Here is a 21,780-nt window from a genome sequence, read left to right as displayed (position 1 = left end):
TTCCAGAAGGGCTAGAGCCCTTCCCAATCACACTGTGACTTTCCTCTGTAGCTGTGCTTTACTTTACCTACTCATACAGAAGCAAATACTCCTCCCCACCCACCTGCCCGGGAAACAATAAATACTAAGAACAATACATAAGATGTAGCAAGCAGCAACAGCAGTGACTGGTGAGGGCTTAACCTGACCCAGGCTCTGTACTGACGTTTCTCAGAACCAATACTTCATTGGCTGCCCCTCTGCCTGAAATGTTCTTCCCACCAACAACTACATGGCTCATTTTCTCCCATCACTCTGATCAAAGCTCACCTTCTCAGGGAGGCCTTCCCGAGCTCCTATCTAAAGCACACCGTTCCCCTCAATGCCATGTGATTTCTCATCAGAGCACCTATGCCTGATGTTATATTACATTTGTATTTGCTTATTGTTTAATTCTTGCACTGGGAACATCAACTCCAAGAGGGCAGGGATTTTCATCTGTCTTGCTTCCTGCTTATTCTCCAGGGCCCAGGAACATCCCTGGTGCAAAGTAGCGTTTTGATAAATACCTGTTGAGTTAATGAATGCTTAAATTATTTCTGATGATGCTCTCAGAGCCTTAAGAAATAATAAATACTCTTCTCATTTTACAGAAGAGAAAAACAGAAGCTCACAGAGGTGGCATGTCTTAAGCAGTGCAGAGATGGGATTTAGTCTAGATTGGGCTGACTATGAAGCCTGTTCATGCACCACCTCCCAGGTGACAATCAATGCTCTCACTCAGTGGAGGACCTGACCCAGGAGGAGGAGCTCAGGTATCGTGCTGGAAAAAGAAGCCTTTATGTGGGGTGCTCAGAAGGTTGGAAAAGGTCACAGAATGGGACCTGGTCCACTCCTGTCCAAGGAAAATTATTTCATTAAGAGCAGTTACTTGAGATCAGAGTTTGGATTGCACAGGTATATCCATTTGACAGACTCATCATTAACCACTTAAGATCTGTACATTTCATTATATGTAGACTTTACCCCAAAGCCGGGGTGGTGGGGGGTGGAGCAGGCAGGGGAGAACCACAAAAAACTTATGAGCTCTGGCTGATGACTGCATTCTGAAGCATATGGAGGAAGTGTAGAGATCTTAGCAACTTACTCTAAAATGCATAAAAAAAATAAGGTTAAGAAGGACAGACACGTGATAAAGCAAGCAGCGTGAATTGTTTATGGTAGAATGCAAGTGTGGCTGTGTGGGTGTTTACCACAGTTATTTCAACTTTGCTATATGATTAAAAATTATCTGAGCAAACACTGGTAGGGAAGATATGATAAACCATGAGACCAGTTTCTTAAGCTTTCCTCAACAAAGCCACAAGTTCATGGACAGGAAAAGTCCACGTTTTTATTGCTCACATAATTAATCTGAACTTCAGAGTTAAAAACTGAAGTTCCTAAAAATCAATAATATAAAACAACAGAGAGACAAGACAGAACTCCCTAAATCAATAATGACAAATGGATTTTCACTTCCATTCCAATTCTATCCCTCCAAACAATAACTTCTGGGAACACTGCTGAGAAGCACATCAAAGCAGTCCTAAGCTCAGGAAGAAAGAGGGCAGCTATTGATTTGTGATATGGGTCTCTCGTTCAGGAGTGGGAAGAGAGGTAGCACATTTGTGGTTCTTGCCCTAACTTCATCAACTATTTACCACCTCTGGAACCTCATGCTAATCCTTCTATTTTAACAGATCATTCTTCACAGATATGATTACTACATACAGGCAGGTACATTTGGAAAGCCATCCTTTCCATATTCAGGTCCAACTGTGGAAATGGAATGATACAACTCAATGAATAAGCAGTCTCCCTGCAAGGGTTAACTATTAACCAGGGGGCCGCCTAGCAACACTCAGGACACAGGACACCCCACCCTGTTACCTGGCCAAACACAAAGCAGTACAGCGTCACACCCATGGCCCAAACATCCAAAGCCTGTAAGAAAAAGAGAGCTTCGTGTAAGGGAACAGGGGGCAGTGAGGGGTGTTAATGCTTCTGCCCCGCTAAGAATCAAAGCTTCTTGCCTTCCTCTAAGGAATCACCCCTTCTTGACTCCTGATCCAGGGAGTTAAGGTGAGATTGATCCCACCCCACTCAAGCCTGGCCAATAAGAGCTTCACTTCCCCCAGCCATTGTGATTGGCTTAAGGATAGGCACATGACCCAGGCCTGGCCAATAAGAACACCACTTCCCCCAGCCACAGTGATTGGTTCAAAGATGGGCACATGACCCCAGGCTGAGCCAATCAGAGCCAACCCCAAGATTTTTGCTAGGACTCTTCAGAAAGAAGAATGTTCTTTCCTCTGAGGTTGGTAAGCTGATAGAAAGTAGCCTGGAGCTGTAGGTGACCCACCTACCTGGGCAGAAAACCAGTTCAAGAAAACAGCTGAGAGATGGAAAGATGGATTTCTGACTGAATCCCTGTATCTAGCCAAGCCGGATGCCACTCTTCATCTACATGATCCAGTGGATTCAGTTTAAGCCAGTGTGAGTTGGATTTTTGCCCCTTAAATCGACAGAGCTCCGCATCTCAGGCAGGTCCACACCTACCTTCCCAGAGAAGATCTTCCGGGTCTCTGAGAGCGACTCAGGCGCCATGAAGGCAGGTGTGCCCACGGTGTTAGAGAGAAGCGCATCACTGCCCTTGAACTCGTTGCTCACGCCGAAGTCGGCAATCTTGATGTGGCCATCTTCTCCCACCAGCAGGTTGGAAGGTTTGATGTCCCGGTGGATGATCTTCTGGTAGTGTACTGGGGATAGGGCGGACACCAGACAGGAGAGGAGGCAGGAACACCATGTGAGGAGCTCTATGTGGCCCACAGAATCCAGAAACACAGATATGGACCCCTCTGCTCTCTCACAGCCCCAGGCCTCTCCCAGCCTCCCCCTCCCAAACCTGCTGGATACCCACAGCTTTAAAAGATAAGGGAGAAAGAGTGTCTTTAAGGAAGTTCTCCCATCTTCAGAAAGAAGTAGTAGAACACTGACTGCCAATAATAATTAGTAACTGCCTGCTAGTCTAAGTTGTGGGTGCCAACGGTGCATGGAGAGTTTCTGCTGAGTCTGGCTGGCTTCCAGCTAGAAGTCTCAAGACTTTTGACAGTCAAACATATTTTCACCTACTAATGCCAACACTCAACCTGCTCACCACACCAATAATGACTGGAGCCGATCCAATGGAAGTGTGGTCCACAAAACAGGATTGGGGACTTGCTTAACTTGTTCCTGCCTGGATGTCAACCCATAGGAGAGAACAATCCTACAGTCTGGAAGACTCAACTGCATTTCTTTGGTGGTAGTGGTGATGATGATGATGGTATCAGTAATAGGGCCAGCAGGGCGGCACCTGGGTGGCTCAGTCAGTTAAGTAATAGGGCCAGCAGCTCCATTTGTTGAGTGCCCAGTCTGGGGCCTAGCCCCACGTTAAGTGCTTCTCACGGACCCCATTTAAATCTCATGACAATACTACGTGATAGGCCAGGTTAAAGGACAAAATGTTTAACAACCAGAAGCAGAAAGGACACCTGCCAATCTGAACTACTAATATGTACTGGCTGATTTCAACCCGGTGAGAGATACTTTATTCCCATTTTACAGATGAGAAAACTTAGGTTCCAGGAGGTTTAACAGGATCCCTATCCCAGGACCGCTGGGAATAAGGGACAATGCGAATAGAGCCCCTAACAGTGCCTGGTACACACAGAAAGTGCCAGGGAAAATGGCCACTATCGCTATCGCTCTTAATTTTTGTGGCAGAAAGAAGGGTTTCTGCTCATCAAGGGCATGGCTTTCCGCAGCTGTCCACGACTGCATCTCAGACAATTCTGTTTCCCACCCATCTGCCTGCACTCCAGGAGGGAAATTCCACTTTCTCACTTGCCATCCACTAGCTGGGATGTTAACCACCCCTGACTGAGAATCCTCCCACAGGTCCCCGCTTACGGTACTCTATGCCTTTGATCAGGTCCTGGAAGTAGAAACGGGCCTGGTCCTCAGAGAGTGGTTTAAGGGTGGGCACTTCCATCACAGGCCTGAAAGGTCAACACATGCATGAGAAGCAAACCAGACACACTGGCCTTCGCCCTCTTTCACCAGCAGAACCAAGCACCACCTCACTCAAGAAGCTCCTGCAGCTCGAGAAGTTTCAGGCATCATACCCACCAGAAGGGGGGACACTCACCCTTGGTTGACCAGCTCAAACACTGTAGGGAAGAGAAAGGGTAAACTGTTACATTGGGAAATTGGAAATCCACCTTGTTCTTCCTCCTCTACCTCCCAAATGCCCATAAAAACACCAAGAAACACAGAAATGAATATTGGGGCCGGGGAAAGGAACAGTCCACTCAGCCCAAACTGGTCAAGGTCTTACTTAGGAAACTAGGGGTCAGAGATTTCTGATGTCCCTGGGACCCCCGGTCTGGCTGTACTTTTCATTCTCAAAACAGCCAAGGACCTTACAGCCAGGGGAAAACAAAGCAGGCAGATGGGACACAGGTGGGGATGGCTCACGGGCTCCTTTCTTCTCTCCACTCACACCTTGGAGATTCCAGGGATACAAGTGATACTAAACTATGTCCTCTTGAGTCAGGTCCCGAGACACCTTATGCCAAAGAACAGGTCTAAGGGGACACAACCCAATTTCTCTTTACTTAGACACAAAGAAATAGCCCTAGGGGTCTTCAGAACCCCTGGAAAGTTTGGGTTCAAGAAACAAGAACATGTTTGGTTCAAGAAACTCCCACCTCCTCCACACCGCCAGGCTGTGTCAGGCTACAGACCAACAATGCTTGTAGATTCTTCCAGCTCCTCGACACCCCACACTTGGCACCATCAGACTCATCCCCGTGACTCTCGATCCAAAACAAGACTTGGAGCAAGAGGTGGGGGTGGAGATTTCCTCACCCTTCAAGAGCCCATCCCCTTCCTCTTAAACAGGTCCCTGCTTGGCTCCCATTCACGCACAATGTGCAGACGACTCCCACTGTGTGAGCTTCTTCCCAGTCCTGTATGTGTGTGGGATCCCCGCTCCAAACCACCAAGTTAGCTAAGCTGTGTTCAGGGAATGCACAAGTTGTTGTTGGGGCTTTTTGTTTTGTTTTTTGCATTTTTAAAAACAGAGGTGAGGGGCACCTGGGTGACTCAGTCGGTTAAGCGTCCGACTTCGGCTCGGGTCATGATCTCACAGTTCGTGAGTTCGAGCCCCGCATCGGGCTCTGTGCTGACAGCTTAGAGCCTGGAGCCTGCTTCAAATTCTGTGTCTCCCTCTCTCTCTGCTCCTCCCCCGCTCATGCTCTCTCTCTCTCTCCTTCAATAATAAATAAAAACATTAAAAAAAAATTTTTTTAAATAGAGGTGAAATTTCCAAAACATAAAATTAACTATTTTAAAGTTTACAATTCAGTGGCATTTAGTGTTCACAGTGTTGTGCAACTATTGCCTCTACCTAGTTCCAGAAAATTTTCACCCCCTCAAAAAGAAACCCTGTGCCCATTAGCAGCCATTCCCCTCCTCCCAACCCCCTCCCCCACAACCACTAACCAGATTTCTGTTCTACGGATTTGCCTTTTCTGGAAATTTCACATATATGGAATCATATGCTAAGTGACCTTTTATGACTGGCTTTTTTACTTAACGTTCATCCACACTGTATCACGTGTCAGTACTTCCTTCCTTTTTATGGCTGACTAATATTCCACTGTGGATATGCAACATTTTGTGTATCCAGTCATCAGCTAACAAACATTTGGGTTGTTTCCACATTTGGGCTATTGTGAATAGTGCTGCTATAACATTCATGTGCAAGTACTTGGGTGGATATCTGTTTTCAGTTCTTTGGGGTGTAAATACCTAAGAGCAGAGTTACTAGGTCATGTCTCATAGTTATTTTAATTTTGTCCTGCTTGAACAAACATAACTGGGACCATGAAGCTGTCCTTTAAGAAGTGAAAAATTCACACAGTGAATTTCAAACTCAAGTGGAAAAGGACTCTGGAGCTGTCTGTTGTTCTGAAATCATCTACCCACATTGGAATTTCTTATAGAAGAAACCAAAAGGTTGTTTCAAAGATCTCTAAGGGCTAAGGTGGTTGAGGGAAAAGAGCCAGCTGCTCAGATAAAAAATAAAGCTTAGGGGCGCCTGGGTGGCTCAGTCAGTTAAGCATCTGACTCTTGATCTCAGCTCAGATCTTGATCTCAGGGTTATGAGTTCAAGACCCATATTGGGTTCCATGCTGGGTATAGAGCCTACTTAAAAATAAAAAAATAAAAAAATAAAATGGGGCACCTGGGTGGTTCAGTTGGTTAAGGGTCTGACTTTGGCTCAGGTCATGATCTCATGGTTCATGAGTTTGAGCCCCGTGTTGGGCTCTGTGCTGACAGCTCAGAGCCTGGAGCCTGCTTGGGATTCTGTGTGTGTGTGTCTCTCTCTCTGCCTCTCCCCTGCTCGTGTTCTGTCTCTCTCTCTCAAAAATAAATAAACATTAAACAAAAAAAACTTTTTTTTTCTTTTTTTAATGTTTATTTATTTTTGAGACAGAGAGAAAGACAGAGCGTGAGTGGGGGAGGGGCAGAGAGAGAGAAGGAGACACAGAATCCGAAACAGGCTCCAGGCTCTAAGCTGTCAGCACAGAGCCCGACGCAGGGCTCGAACCCACAAACCGTGAGATCATGACCTGAGCCGAAGTCAGACGCTTAACTGACTGAGCCACCCAGGCGCCCCAACAAAAAAAACTTTTTAATAAAATAAAATAAAAAGGAAGCTTAAAGGAACTTAACTCCCTAAGGCCCTTTCCTGTCTTCAGGCTCATCAACCAGTGTTGGGCAAACCTGAGCTGGGGCAGATCTGCCGTGGCTTCAGGCTGTGGTTAGAAACAAAAGCAATGGCACTGAAGTTAAGGTGTCCACAGACAGGAGCTCTGGTCCCCTCAGCTCCGGCCTATCCCACCTTCATTATGGAAGACTTGACTTTCAAGAGCTGCTTCATGAATTTCTGTGCTTATTCCCAAGCACCATAATTTAGTTGGCCTGGAAGAAGCCAGCCTGTTGAAACAGGTCTATTTTCAGTCACTAATAGTTTAACCCCCTTCTACGGCTGAACAATGGGTGGGGAGTTTTTAGCCTCTAGAAATACTGACCACACTATCTGGGGGTCAGGCCTGCAGCTGTAGGACCATTGCTGATACCTGCTACCCAGTCTCATGTGCTACCCTGTCTATCCTCGACACACGTCTGTGCCTGGAAACTAAAAACTAACCATGTCAGGACTTTCACTAGAATCACATACCCAAAGTCAGGCTAGCTCCTTTCTACACTGCTGCCTCAAAAAGAGAAAAACTCTGTCGATGAAGTTGCCTGATTCGAATGGCTTAGGAAACTCCTCTTTCAAGCTTGGGTCAGGTTCTTTTTATACTCATTCAACTCTGCTCAAAACCCTCCAATGGCTGCCTTCTTGCTCACAGCAAAAGACAAAGTCTTACAATGGTATAAATTGTCCTCTGCCATCTGTTCCCCACTGTCCTGCACAAATGTCACCCTGGTGAAGCATCTCAAGGAGCCACCCTATTTCCCAGTCCCCCAAACTGGAACTCCTGGTTCCCCTGACCCTGCTCAGGTTTACTTTTTTTCCATGGTGTTGTCACCTTCAAAGGCTAAGCATAATATTTAAGTACTGACGGTGTCCATCTGTCCTTATGAGAGCAACAAAGTGCCCTGAGGGCAGAGTGTTCTTTTTTGTTTTCTGATAAACCTAGAACAAATTATGTTTGTTGAATGAACAACCAAACTCCCCAGAAACAGACAAAAGCCATGCAGAGTCCTGTCAGGAGCCCCAAGTGAGCAAATTGTGCTGGGAATGCCATTCTGGGACAAAAATTATCTTTTATATTTTATGACATCTGCTATAGCTCCCTAAACTTCACTCATTTGCCTAATATATTTTTATCATCTGGCCATATCTATGTACCACATAAACTATTATTTGTTTCATATTTTTCTTTAAATGACTCAGTTTAAAAACTCTGAGCTTTATCCTGGGTAATGACATCCATGAAGTCAAGAGTTATTGTGCCACTATAGTTTTTCCTACACAATGGTAAATTAAATCTAAAAAGGTTTTTTAAATGTCTATCCGTGTATCACTTAAAATCATCTCATATATTTAAAGTGGTGATGGTAGGGGCGCCTGGATGGCTCAGTCGGTTAAACATGCAACTTCAGCTCGGGTCATGATCTCACATTCGTGGATTCAAGTCCTGCATCAGGATCTCGGCTGTCAAATGCAGAACCCGCTTCGGATCCTCTGTCTCTCCCCACCACCCCCCCCATTTACTCCTCCCCTGTTCATTCTCTCTCTCTCTTTCAAAATAAATAAACTTAAATAAATAAATAAAATAAATAAACTTAAAAAAAATAAAGTCGTGATGATACCACATTTGGGAAATATTGCAAGTCTGTATTGTTCAGAGTTTAATAATGTTTCTTTCTCACATAATTTTTTAAAGTTAACATCTGATGTTATTTACTGTGTAGCTTCTAAATTGTTTCTTCAGGAAGGTTTTTAAAGTTCTAAAATTTGAACATGGAATGCACACTAGATGCTCTTAGGGAACTGAAGTTAACTTTTTTAAATGTAATAATGGTATTGTGACCACCTAAGAGAATGTTCCTTTGTGAGATGCACACTGAAGTATTTATGGCCTGAAGTGTCAAGATGTCTGCTAATTTACGTTTTGGACAGTTCAGCAAAAAAAAAAAAAAAAAAAAAAAAAAAGAAATGGATGGGTGCATGGCTAGACTGATACAGCAAATATGACAAAAAATTATTAACTGCTGACTCTGGGTGGAAGATATACAGGCATTCACTGTACTATTTTTTCAGCTTTTCTATAGGCTTACATTTTTCATAGGAAAAACCTGGAAAGGGGAAGAGGAGGGGGAATGAAAAATAAAATGTCCTAAGCTACAACATTCTCTTGGAACTGAACCACAGCAATTACATGAGGAGAAACTGACCTGTTTTCAAACCACACCCATTCAAACCAGACCCCAGATGACCAATCACTCCTGTGCAACATAAGATTATCCCAGGATCATCCTCATGCTCATCCAGGAGACTTCTGGATTCTAGGCTGGGCTTGGCCACGCCCACTCCCCTCACCTCCTTGGTACCCCTCCCAGCTGTCATCTGTACCCACTTGAAATGCACAGGCTCATGTGAATGCCCACCAAGCCAAGTTGCAAGGACATATAACTATTGATCATGCATCCCTGGACCCAACAGTCTGCGGTCCAGTTTTGAATTAGTCCTGCCCTTTCTTCCTTCATCAGTACCTACAGTCAGGGCTCCCCCACATCCTCACCAGTTTTTAAAAATCAAGTCTCTGAGGACATGCCTGAGTCCTTCTGTTTCTTTGTGCAGTGCCCTCCAAGCCTCCGAATGCCCCACTGTGGCCTCTCAGGCTCTCCAACCTCACCCCCATCCCCTCTCCCTGGTTTACCCTGTCCCACCCACGTTCTTCTCAAACACACTAAGCTCTCACCAGCCTCAGAGCCTTTGCACTTGCTGTTCCCTATGCCTGGAATGCTCTTTCCCAGATGTAACAGGGCTGTGTCTTTGACATTCAGGTACCAAATCATGACCCCGTATGTGACGTGGCCCCTCAGTCCCTCTTTCTCATGTCATCCTCTTTAACCTTCTTCAGAGGATCTACCTGAAGTTAACTGGTTTATTTAGTTGTTGACTATCTGTCTTCCCTGACTAAAATGTCAGCTTCTAAAGAGCAGAAGCCTCAACTTTCTCACTCACCAATGCATCCTTAGTGCCTTGAACCTGCCCAGCATTAGCAGGTGCTCAATAAATATTTGCAAATGAATAAACAGCCCCCGCCCCATAAAGTCCCAGCAAGCACTCCCTTCTACCTCCTGCTTCAAAGTAAGGCAGCAGCCTCACTCTGTGGCTCACTGTGGGGCCCAGCCTCAGCGGGAAAGGGGAAGCTGTCTGTCCTTGGTGGGAGATGCCAGGGGCAGGGGTTGCTCGAGAGGACCCCTGAGCTTTGGCAGGTGCAACTGCCTGAGCAGGAGCAGAGGAAGGCAAGGGCTCTCTTACCCATGTACAGATGGTCCTCGTTGGGGTCATCCAGGACCTATTGGCACAGCCACATGGAACAGGCCGGAAACACAGAGCAGGGGAGAGGAAGAGAGGGAAATGATATGAGCAGGGGGGAAGCAGCAGCCACGGGACTGCATTTGCCACCAGAAGGGCTGTGCTTTCCACTGGCTTTCCTGGTTTAGATGAAGAGCACAGGAAAAAAAACAGTGTGTGCGATCCAAATGGCCATCTGGTAAATAAACACCTTCTAGCCCAATCCTTAAGGGTCCAAAACCTCCCCCAGAAAGGAGATTACAAAAAGGAGAGGAAAAAGTCCTCCCCTGGGAAATGGGGGCGCCTGGCTGGGTCAGTCGGTAGAGCATGCAACTCTTAATCTTGGGACCATGAGTTTGAGCCCCACGTTGGGAGTAGTAAATTACTTTTTTTTTTTTTAATTGTTTTTAACTTCTCCCCTGGAAAATGTCTCAGCTTCAATAAGAATCCCCCCTCTCTCCTAGGGGACAATGGACTGATCCACAGGGTGAAAATTCAAATCCTGTCTGGGCTCTTCTGACTCCTCCTTGAAGAGCCCCCATGACCTCCTGCCCCTGCAGAAAAGGACGTCTCCCTGCCCAGAACATCCATGGCACATTCTCTCTGTCCTCCTCTCATGGCCATCCTGCTTTCATCTCGTCATTTATTTCTATATCTCCCCCTCTCTGCAAAGGGCTGTATCCACCTCATTTGCCTCCGTGGTGCCCTGTACAGGACAAAGTTACATAGCAGGTGCTCAGAATGTCTGATGCATAGACTAACAGGCTGGCAAACAGCCTTGGATGAAGAGTTCAGATGCCACAGGGCAGTGGGGAGAGGGGAGATCCTGTCAGGACCCAGAGCCACTCACTAAACAGGTGTCTCTGGGCTTCCTCTAAGATGGGTGACTCAAGCATCAGTGAATTGACACTGTGAGACAGTGTGACAAGTGGAGATAGCCTGCAGCCACCATCTCTCTCCTTTGAGAAGAAACAAAGGCAGGCTCCTTGGCTGGACTGGTATTCCTGCCTCTTCCCACATCGTCCTCACCTTCCCCAGCCAACCAACATCCACAGGATGAGAAAGAGATTTACCCTAGGCAGAAGCCCAGGGCAGCCAACCTGGAGCCCTAAGCCCTACCCAGTGGGAGGAGCCAGACCCAGGGCCTGGCCTACCTAGAGCTCTGTACCTGACAAGCCCCAGTCAAGGCATGGCTGCTAACCCTCACACCCACCAAAGGCAGGGGTATACCCCCAAATAGAGGCCACCAGCCCTTTGCACATGTTGTTCCTCCCTCTGTGATGCCCTTCCCCATCTTTCCCTGTTGTCTCCATCCAGGGAACTACCGGGACCATCTCAAATATCCCTTCTCCTGAGAAGACTTCCTCAGCCATTTGGGTCGGCTGGCTGATGACACTCCATGCTCCCGCAAGCACTGCAAACACGTGTCCAGTTACATGCTTTATCACATGCTGCTTATAAGTCCTGTCATCTACACCAGAGGTGCTCCAAATGTGGCTCGGGGACTCCTAGGGATCCCCAAGATGTTTTCCCAGAGTTCATGAGGTCAAAACTATTTTCACTCTAAAACTAAGATAATATTTGCCCTTTCCACTCTCATTCTCTATTAGTAGAGAAACCAGAAACCACATCACACTCAAGGTCACAAGAGGCTGAATGCAGAAGCAGATATGAGAATCCAGCCATCTTCTATTAAGCCACACATAAACAACAAAACTTTGCAAAAATGTAGAACTATGCCACTCTTCTCACCACAGTTTTCCAGAAAATATAGTTACTTTTCATAAAAATATATTGCTACATAATGGGATTATTGTTGTTTTTAAATGAATTAATAAATAATTTGTAAACTTCTCAGTTTTAAATTCTGATGTGGCAAATAATAATAAATACAACCCACATAAGCAAAACTTTTTTGGGGGTCTTCAATAATTTTGAAGAACATACAGGAATCCTAAGACCAAAATCTTTGAGAACTACTGATCTAGAACAGAAGATGGCAAATATAGCATGCAAGCCAAATCTGGCCCTCTGCCTCTGCCTGTTTTTGTAAATCAAGTTTTATTGGAACACAGCCACATCCATTTGTTTACATGTATAGGGTTGCTTTTGTGCTAATATTATATATATATACAGTATACTTATATATATATATATAGTATATTATATTATAACATATATAAATATAGATAGAAATACAGGTGTGTAAGATACAGATATAATATATATATATTATATCTATATCTATCTTATATCTATATATATATAAATAAAGAGACAGAAATGGGTAACAGGCAAGTTTCAGTATCCCTCTGACCCTCAATTCCTTTATCTATAAAATGGAAGTAATAAATAGTCTTAGGAAAGGGTGAGAATAACATGAAAGAACAGCAGTCAAGGAGTCGGGAGCAATAACTAGTAGTCAGCCTTGCAATAAGCTGTTCAACATGGTGCGGCTCTCCCTAGAAACTAGTGGTGTGGCATGTGGGTAATAACAGAGCCGAGACTGGACCATCACTACCCCTGCCTCCCTCCTCCCTGGCCCCCCAGCTCACCTCTACCAGCTTTACCACATTGGGGTGGTCCAGCTTCTTGAGGATGGCGATTTCCTGGTACACCTGCTCAATGGGGCCCCTAGGCTGGATGCAGCCTCCCGGAGCTGGCCGGGTGCCTCGGGGCGGGGGGCGACCTGGAGGAGACACAGGGTCAGGACAAACAGCTTTTCCCCTGCAGATGGCAGCTGAAGAGGGGGCAACCCAAGTCGGGGGTAGGGGGGGTTTTGCCAGGGATGGAGTAGCTGATGTCCCCAGGGGCCTTAAGGAGCCTGCTTGTCATCTGTCTCCTCTGCTGCTGGAAATCAGTGAGGATGGAGACCCAGCCCCCTGTTCAACCTTCTGTTAATACCCTCCTTCCTGCCCCATGCCCCAGTGACAGGAGTCTTTGGGGCATCTACCTGGGCACTCTCTGTAGGGGACACCATTCAATGGGACCTTCTCTCTTGCCCCAGCCCTGCACCTAAGAACAAAGGCCTGGCCCACCAAACTCACGTGGAAAGCCTGCCTGTCGGATCAGCTTCTTTTTCGACAACACCTTCATCGCCTGTGGAAGACAAGACCCCATATCTCGGTTAAAATGGGGAGGAAGGGAGAGAGAGAGCTCCTTCCACTCCTAGGCCTGCCGAAGCTCTTGGTGCCCTGGTGGCCTCAGGACGATGTAGTGAGCGCCTCGTCATTGGAGTGGGTCAAGCAGCTGCAGGCTGGAAACTGAACTGCCAGGGTTCCCTCAGCCCTGAGAGTGCTTCCAAGGCTCCAGGCTAGCTTTCCTGACTGGGACCATGAGCCTTGGGACTCGCTACAACTAAATCAAGACATGAGTCAGCTGGAGTGATGGACGAGAGACTGGCTATTTTACACATGGGGAAACTGAGGCTCAGGTGTGATGTCACTTGGCCAAGGACACACAGCTGGCAAATGGGAGAGCCAGAATTTGAACCCAAGTTGGACTGACTTCCAAAGGCAAACGAGGGCAATTTGCCTCACTACCACCTGGTTCTTGGTGCTGTGAAGGATGTAGAAATGGTAGCTCAGAGTAAGAATAGGAGACATTTGCTGAATTTATCCATTTTCTTTCTGAGCTGATCACTTTGCCTCCCCATTTCCCCATCTGTATAATGGGAACATCACTTCCTTCCTAAGGCACAAAATGAAACAACCTAAGGATAAAATGAGACAATAGCGAAGAAAATCTTTCAGGAAGCTAAATCCTGGAAAGGAGGGTTTTGCTTTGGACGAGGACAGGGATGGGGAGGGGGATGTGGATACTTACATAATAGGTATTGTCATTTTCATTGTAGGCCAACTTGACCACGCCATAGGAGCCCTGGATAAAGGGAGATGCCCATGACATACTATCCAGAAGTTATGATCTGCAAAATGAGGACCCTAATACAGGGGCTGCAAACCGGCAGCCAATTTACCAAATCTGCTATGCAATTACATTTTGTTGCATCTGCAGTTTTTAGAAAGTTTGAGTGAGTTGCCAACATTTAAAACCAAAAAGATCAGATATAAAAATCTAGATTCTCAGCTTCTTTTGAAAAAAATCAGAAGATCTGGCCATAGGGACCCATAATCACCTCCACATGTCAACAGTTTGCCATAGTCCTCTCCACTCCCTAATACATTACACCTAGCAGGCTTTGTTCATTTATATTACTCACTTGCTTTCTATTGATATTTGAGTTCTTGACCCCTGCAATAACACTGCCCATTGGCTGAAATAAAAGCAAAAACAGATGCGAGAGTACCTCAGGGAGAAAAAAACACCACCACTAATGTTGGTGATATGTTATTCCCTTAAAGCTGTCTGGGCTTCTGTAGAAACACATTAATATTTTGATGTAAAAAGAAAATAAACCAGATGGACCAGTGATGGATGACAAAACCCTCCCCCACAACTTTGCCTCCAAGGACTCGTTCCCGCTCCCAGCTCCAGCAGGTTCCCTCCACCGTATCTGAGACATCCTTGGTAGATGCAGAAAACCAGCCTGGCTGCTCGGATATTTACCTTTCCAATTTCATCCTTCAGTGTGTACTGATTCAGCTGTACACAATCCTGCAATGTTAAGTAGAAACACACAGAATATGAATTGTAAGTTTGCAGCTAGATACATTTTTCACAAAACAAACACATGAACCAGGACCCAAATCAAGAAGAGAATATTCCCGACCCCCTAAAGCATCTCTCAGACACTGGCCCGTCTCCAGGGTGACCACTACCCTGACCTTTAACAACACAGATTTTGTACATTGTAAAAAATATGGGGAGCCTGAGTGGCTCAGTCGGTTAAGGGTCTGACTTTGGCTCAGGTCATGATCTCGCAGTCCATGAGTTCGAGCCCCGCATCGGGCACTGTGCTGACAGCTCAGAGCCTGGAGCCTGTTTCAGATTCTGTGTCTCCTTCTCTCTCTGCCCCCTCTGTCACTCAACCTCTGTCTCTCTCAGTGTCTCAAAAATGAATAAATGTTAAAAAATATATATTTAAAAAAATGTGATCATACATTATGTACTCTTTTAATACACATTTTTAAAGAGGTGTTCCTAAAACGTTGATTTTAAATTAAACAAGTAATCCTATATAAGGACTATGTTGTCCAATATAAACAGAGTAACACAGGTGGAGAAAATCCGAGTGACTGTGGGCAGAGAATGGTTTCTTAACAAAATTTCTCAAAGATTCTTTTTGTACAAAAAGCACAAAAAACTCATTAATAACAACACCCTAATTTAAAAATGGGCATGGGGTGCCTGCGTGACTCAGTCAGTTGGGCGGCTGACTTCAGCTCAGACCATGATCTTGCTGTTTGGGAATTCTAGCCCCATGTTGGGCTCTGTGCTGACAGCTCGGAGCCTGGAGCCTGCTTCGGATTCTGTGTCTCCCTCTCTCTCTGCCCCTCCCCTGTTCATGCTCTGTCTCTATCTCTCTCTCTCAAATAAACATTAAAAACATTAAAATGCTTTTCATAAACATTAAAAAAATTTTAATTAAAAAATAACAAAAATGGGCAAAAGACTTGAAAAGACAGTTCTCCAAAGAAGATATACAAATGATCAGTAAGCACATGAAAAGACATTAAAATAAAAAAAGAAGAGGCTTAACATCATGACTCATTGGGGAAATGTAAATTAACACCATACCCGTTAGATTGGCTAAACTCCAAGACTGACCATACCAAATGTTGTCAGAATGTAGGGCATGGAGAACCTTTATACACTGCTAGTAGGAAGTTAAAATGGTGCAGCCTCTTTGGAAAGCAAGTGGGTAGTTTCTTAACAAACACCTCCTCTACGACATAGCCATTCTGCTCCTAACTTTATCCAAGAGACGTGAAAACTTGTGTCTGTGCAGACTTGCATACAAATGTTTGAAACAGCTTTATTGGTAATAGTCAAATACTGGAAACAACCCAAAAGTCCACTGACATGTAACTGGATAAACAAAAAGTGGTCCATTGCAGACAATGGAATGCTAGGCAGCAATAAAAAGGAAGCATGCAGTAATAAAGACAAATCTCAAAATTGTTATGCCATCAAAGAAGCGAAGCCAAAAAAAAAAAAGAGTGCATACTAAATGATTCCACTTACAGAAAATTCTTGAGCTTGCAAACTAATCTATGATGATAAAAAGTAGGTCAGCAGTGACCTGGGAAAGGGGAAGAGGGGGGAGGGATGTGTTGTCGGGTGTGCTGGAAATGTCTGTGATCTTGACTGGGGTGATGTTTTTAGAGACGTATGCATACATCAAAACTGATCATACTGTACACGTGAAATATGTGGTTTGTTTTACTTCAGTTACACCTCAATATAGTTAGGGGGGAAATGTGAAGTGAAAAAAGAGGTAAAAATGGGAAAAGAAACACAATAGAAAATAAAACTTCAAGTGTTACCGATAAGCCCAACACTTCCCTTGAACTCCACTGCCACCCCAATTCTAACCCTTTCCCCAAACCTTGATGTCAGTTTGGTGTATAAACTTCCAGGCCTTTTTCTATGTAAATGCACGCATACGTGCACCTGTTGAAAATACAGAGCATTGTTTTGGGATAGGGCTTTGGGGAGGCAAAAATGATGTCACACTAAATCACTTCTCAACCTCTTTTCTCACTCAACATCACTGGAGACAGTTCCAGGGCAGAATGTACACACAGACCTGCATCTTTTCATCTGCTGGATAGTGTTCCACGGCTCACAGAACCCTCCCTTCACTACGTTGGTTGCACTGTTTCTCTCCAGTGTTGATTTCATCCCCCTGAGTCCTGAAGGGATGTGACCAGAAGTGGGGCCCTGCAGAGCTGTCCTAAGGGGTCTCACTGCCCCCTAATCCAAGCCCTACATATTGCTGAATTCCTCTTCCTAGATTCCACTCTGATCATATCAGTTCCTGATGCTTCCAAGGTCAAGTTCTGACTCCACTCCTCTGACCTTGGCAGAGTCGCCTAGTTGCCCACCAGATACCAGTCTCCTCTTTCTTCCTTATAAATGGATAGCTTAGTGGCAATGGCCCAGGATGGAAAATTACATTTTCCAGCCTTTCTTACAGCTAGGGGTGGCCACACAGCCAGTAGGAGGCAGGCAGAAGTGTTGGGCAGAGCTTCCAAGAAAAAGGACAGACTTAGGAGGCAAATGCCTTTTCCTCTTCTCTGCTCCTTCTTCTTGCCTGGAATGGAGGTGTGAGGGCTACAGTCACAGCAGTAAGGTTTTAAGGACAACAGAATCACCACACTGGTCCCCACTCCTCCAGATTTAGTTTACATGATAAACAAGCCCTATTGTGTTAAAGCCACTGTTGTGAAGGGGGGCAGGTCTCTGTTTCTCTAAGCTGATTCAATTCTAACTGAAATAAAGCCAAATTCTCTGTCTAGCCCTGTTGCCACGGTGCTCCACACATGGGCCCCATTCTTCAGCTAGCTGAACCCCTGACTGCCCTCTCCCCCATATCCTGTCTTCTACCTCTGGGCCTCTGCTCATGCTGTGCATCCCCCCTGCAGTGAATTCTCTGTGTGTACCCATCTCCAATTATGAAAGTCCTACCTAGCCCCAAAAATATAGTTCAGTATCAGCCCCTTTAGGAAGCTATTCTCAATGTCCACACTTCTCCCAATTAAATTCAATCATTTCTTCAACAAATATTTTTGTGCTCCTACTATGTGTCAGGTTCTGTGCTAGGTGCTGGGAAACATGACAGTGGATGGGACTGTTCCTTCTGAGCTTACATTCTAGCTGGGGAGACAGGCCAAAAACAATTCAACAGACACACAAACAATCAGATGGTGTTGAGTGCTATGTCAATAGGGTGACAGGGCAGGGAGGGGTGGCAGGCTAAGGCTGCTTACAGAGGGTGGTCAGAGAGGCCCTTCAGAGGAGGAGACATCTGAGTTGAAACTTGGCTGTCAGAGGCAGATGACCCTGCAAAGAGCGGGGAGGTTCCAAGCAGAGAGGACACTAGGGGTAAAGGCCTAACAGAGGGAATGAGTGTGGACACCTGAGGAATCTAAGAAGGCAGTGTGGACGGAGCCTTGTGAGTCCGCAGCAGAAAGCGGGGGGGGGGGGGGGGGGGGGGAGCAAGGAGCAGGAGCAGATCACACAGGGCCAGATGAGCCCTAGTGGGACTCAGTTCTAACTCCCAGAAGTTTTCGTACGAATCAGAAGAGACATGCACACACAGTGCCCAGCGCCTGCCTGGTGCCCTGCTGCTAGGCCGTGAGGTCTCTCACCCACCCCCATCTCCCGCACAACTCCCAGCCACCAGCACCTCCGTCTCCCCTAGAGGCTCTCTGTGGCCCCACTGCTCTGCCCACTCTCAGGGCAGGTCACCTGCCCCCCAGCAGCTCTCACCAAGAGCTGGTGTAAAAGGTCCGGCTCCCTTGGCCCTCAAACAGGATACAGAAATTCTGAGGTACAGAATTTTCTACACTAACAGGGTCCCCCTGAGATGGAGCCCCAGTTGCCCATGGTGGCAACCAACTCCATCATGTACCCTTTCTTGACCCCCTTCTCTTCTACTCTCATTCCCACCCCCACCTGGGTCTCCACGGGGAGGGGGGGTCACCTCTCAAATCAGTGTTCTAGGGGAGCCCCACCTAACAGAGGCCCCCCATCGGCTGGGCCGGCTCACACACCTGCATGCCAGTGATGGAGACGTGGTGGGACTCCACCGTGGGCCGCCGGGGCAGCCTCGGCGACGACTGCGGGGAGCCCACGGGCGAGTGGGACAGAGCCGGGTGGACGCAGCGTCCATTCGCATCCAGCTGGGACCGCTCCTGCAGAGAGAGCTTGCGACCGCAGAGCTGGGGCCGGGCCTGGGACCCGGAGGCGGAGGCATGGAGGGGTACTTCTTGGCCATCGGCCTCCAGGGGCCGGTCCCGGGCCAGGCCGCGGTCCACCGCGCAGCCCGGCTCACACTCGGTGACCACGATGAAGGACTCCATGCCCAGGCGGATGCTCAGGGTCGAGAGGCCCTGCAGGGCCTCACAGGGCTTCTGGCCTTCGCTGCCGCTGCTGCCCCCGCCCCCCAGCTCATCCTGGAGGGCGGCCCGGTCGCTGCTGGGCTGGCTAGAGACGCATGATGACATGGTGCGCGGGCCCGGGCACTCCCATCCGGCGGCAGCACCACCTGCAGAGAGAGGAAGGGTCAGCACCCCTGCGGCCCCGCTGGGGAGTCTGTTCCTGCTCTAGCTGACATCCTCAAGACGTCTTGCAAAACATGATGCGATGTGATCTCTGAGTCTAAACAGAGGAGCACACTCCACATTTCCTTATTTGAAAAGGTCCTCCTCACACACATAAGAATCCCAAACCCTCCCTGGAGGAACAAAGTAGGAGAAAACCCAAAACAGAGGATGCATGCGCCCTATAGCGCTGGCAGCTACTTTCAACTCAAGCCAATTGTTGCTAAACTGGATCTGGGTCTAGAATTGCCAGTACCCACCCCCCCCCCCACCACCACTTTTTGATGATGATGATGATGATGATGATGATGATGATGATGATAGAGAAGCTCTGAACCTACACATCAGGTGAGGTCTCTTGATTTTTTTTTTTTTAATTAGCAATTATTTCAAATATTTTTAAATGCTGGACCAGCCAAATAAATGGTCACTTCCTCGTGACCATGTCTAGGCTGTATGACTTCACAATGGCAATGATTCAGACAGCACTTTACGGTTTACAAAACACCTTCAGCATGCGTGCATAATCTCAAAAGCACCCTAGGTTTGCTATTACAGTCCCATTTTGTAAATGGGGAAACTGAGGCTTGAGAAAAAGAAAAGGATTTGTTTAAGCAAAACCCACTGGCACAGGAGTCCAGTCTGGACTGGCCTCGGGCCAACTGAAGAGCAGGGGTCAGAGGTCACATCAGAGGAAGGAAAGGCACCCCAGAGAGTGGGCCAGGCAGCTCATGTTGTCTGAGGAGCCAGGCTCAACATATCTATTATCTAATGTTGTCTTAGTTCAGCTGCTATTTGGTGCCTGCCAGGCAGAAGGCAAACATGAAGTCAAAAGATTAGGATCAGGGCGCCTGGCTGGTTCAGTGATAGAGCATGCTCCTCTTGATCTCCAGGTTGTGAGTTCAAGCCCCACGATGGGTGTTTAAAAAAAAAAAAAGAACACCAAATAGCTTGGTGTTTCCTCACAAAACTAAACGTTTACCACAATGACCCAGCAATTCTGTTTCTAGGTAAATACTCAAATAGCTCTATTCATGATAGCCAAACAGGGAAAACAACCACATGCCCATCAACAGATGAATGGATAACCAGGATGTGGTCTATCCACACAATGGAATATGATTCAGCCATAAAAGGAATGAAATACTCATACATGTTACAGTCTAGATGAACCTCGACAACATCATGCTAAGTGAAGGAAGCCAGACCCCAAAGGTCACATACGTACAATCCTCTTTATTTGAAATTTCTAGAGTAGGTAAATCCATAGAAACAGAAAGTAGATTAGTGATTGCCTATGACTGAGGAGGTACTGGGGAGCACGGGAGTGACTGCAAATGGGTATAGGGTCTCCTGGGGCGCTGAACACGATCTGGAAGTAAACAGAGGTGGTACCTGTACAACACTGTCAACGTTCTAAGTACCACTGAAGTGTTCATTTTTAAATGGTTAAGTTCATATTATGTGAACAAAAAAAGCTGACACTTCCTTAGACTGTCAATTCCTTCTGTCTCCGGGACAGAATATTAACCTTTGGTTCATGTGTTTGACAAATTCTGCTGGACAAATGTCACAGGTGCCACTAGAATTCAGGGAGTACATCCGCAGATGCTCATGGTGATGGCTCTCCATATCGATCACCCATATCACGAAGATGTCAGGCAAACAGTGGTGCTGAGCAGAGAAATTGTATGAATGAATGAAAGGATATCTCTTGATGACAGTGGGTGGCAGTGAGGGGATAGAGAGGAGGGTGTAGATGGGAGCGGAGGAGGTGGATGAGAGGCTGAAAAATGCCACTTGCCCTCTTACAATAGTCCTGCAAGAAGTATTTATGGAACAGCTTCTGTGTCAGGCAATCTGGACAGTAATGCAAGCAGATGGGGTCCCTACCCGTGGAGCAGGGGAAAGACCAATGGGAAAAGCATTAACAAAATCACTGCAGTGGCCCAGCCCAGACACAGGTACAATTTATGAACACAGAGTTCACGGTAAAAGATCAACCAAGAAACCCATCATATGACAAGATGCTCAGCCTTAGTTATACTAAGAGAAGTGCAAATTTAAACTACAGTGAAATGGTTTGATGGGTCCTCAAAACGTTAATTGTAGAATTACCATATGATCCAGCAATTCCTCTCCCAGGTATATACCCAAAAGAATTAAGAGCAGGGATCCAAACAGATACATATATACTCTTGCTTATGACAGCACTGTTCACAATAGTCAAAGGGTGGAAACAACCCAAGTGTCCATCTACTGTGAATGGGTAAACAGAATGTGTTCTATCCATAAAATGGAATATGATTCGGCCGTAAAAAGGAATTAAGTTCTGACACATGCTATCCTATGGGTGAACTCTGAAAACATGCTAAGTGAAACACG

At 46.3% G+C, this 21,780-nt stretch overlaps 1 protein-coding gene across 4 annotated transcripts in view; it reads right to left on the bottom strand.

The window, feature by feature from the left end:
- The window catches only part of CAMKK2 (calcium/calmodulin dependent protein kinase kinase 2), a 47,566-nt gene that overhangs the window by 13,194 nt on the left and 12,592 nt on the right, over positions 1-21,780 (bottom strand). For all 4 annotated transcript variants that reach the window (XM_027044318.2, XM_027044322.2, XM_027044321.2 and 1 more), the window contains exons 2-11: positions 18,847-19,340; positions 14,735-14,782; positions 13,994-14,047; positions 13,216-13,267; positions 12,724-12,857; positions 10,133-10,169; positions 4,211-4,232; positions 3,973-4,061; positions 2,581-2,780; positions 1,912-1,965 (exon numbers count right to left, since the gene is read on the bottom strand). In XM_027044318.2, coding sequence (XP_026900119.1) covers positions 1,912-1,965; positions 2,581-2,780; positions 3,973-4,061; positions 4,211-4,232; positions 10,133-10,169; positions 12,724-12,857; positions 13,216-13,267; positions 13,994-14,047; positions 14,735-14,782; positions 18,847-19,299 — 1,143 coding nt within the window. In that variant the 5' untranslated portion in view covers positions 19,300-19,340. The remainder of the gene's footprint in view (positions 1-1,911; positions 1,966-2,580; positions 2,781-3,972; positions 4,062-4,210; positions 4,233-10,132; positions 10,170-12,723; positions 12,858-13,215; positions 13,268-13,993; positions 14,048-14,734; positions 14,783-18,846; positions 19,341-21,780) is intronic.

Source organism: Acinonyx jubatus, chromosome D3, assembly GCF_027475565.1.
Source record: "Acinonyx jubatus isolate Ajub_Pintada_27869175 chromosome D3, VMU_Ajub_asm_v1.0, whole genome shotgun sequence".
Taxonomy (NCBI): domain Eukaryota; kingdom Metazoa; phylum Chordata; class Mammalia; order Carnivora; family Felidae; genus Acinonyx; species Acinonyx jubatus.
Note: the sequence above shows the minus strand (reverse complement) of the source record. Positions and strands in the feature narration are given on the sequence as shown.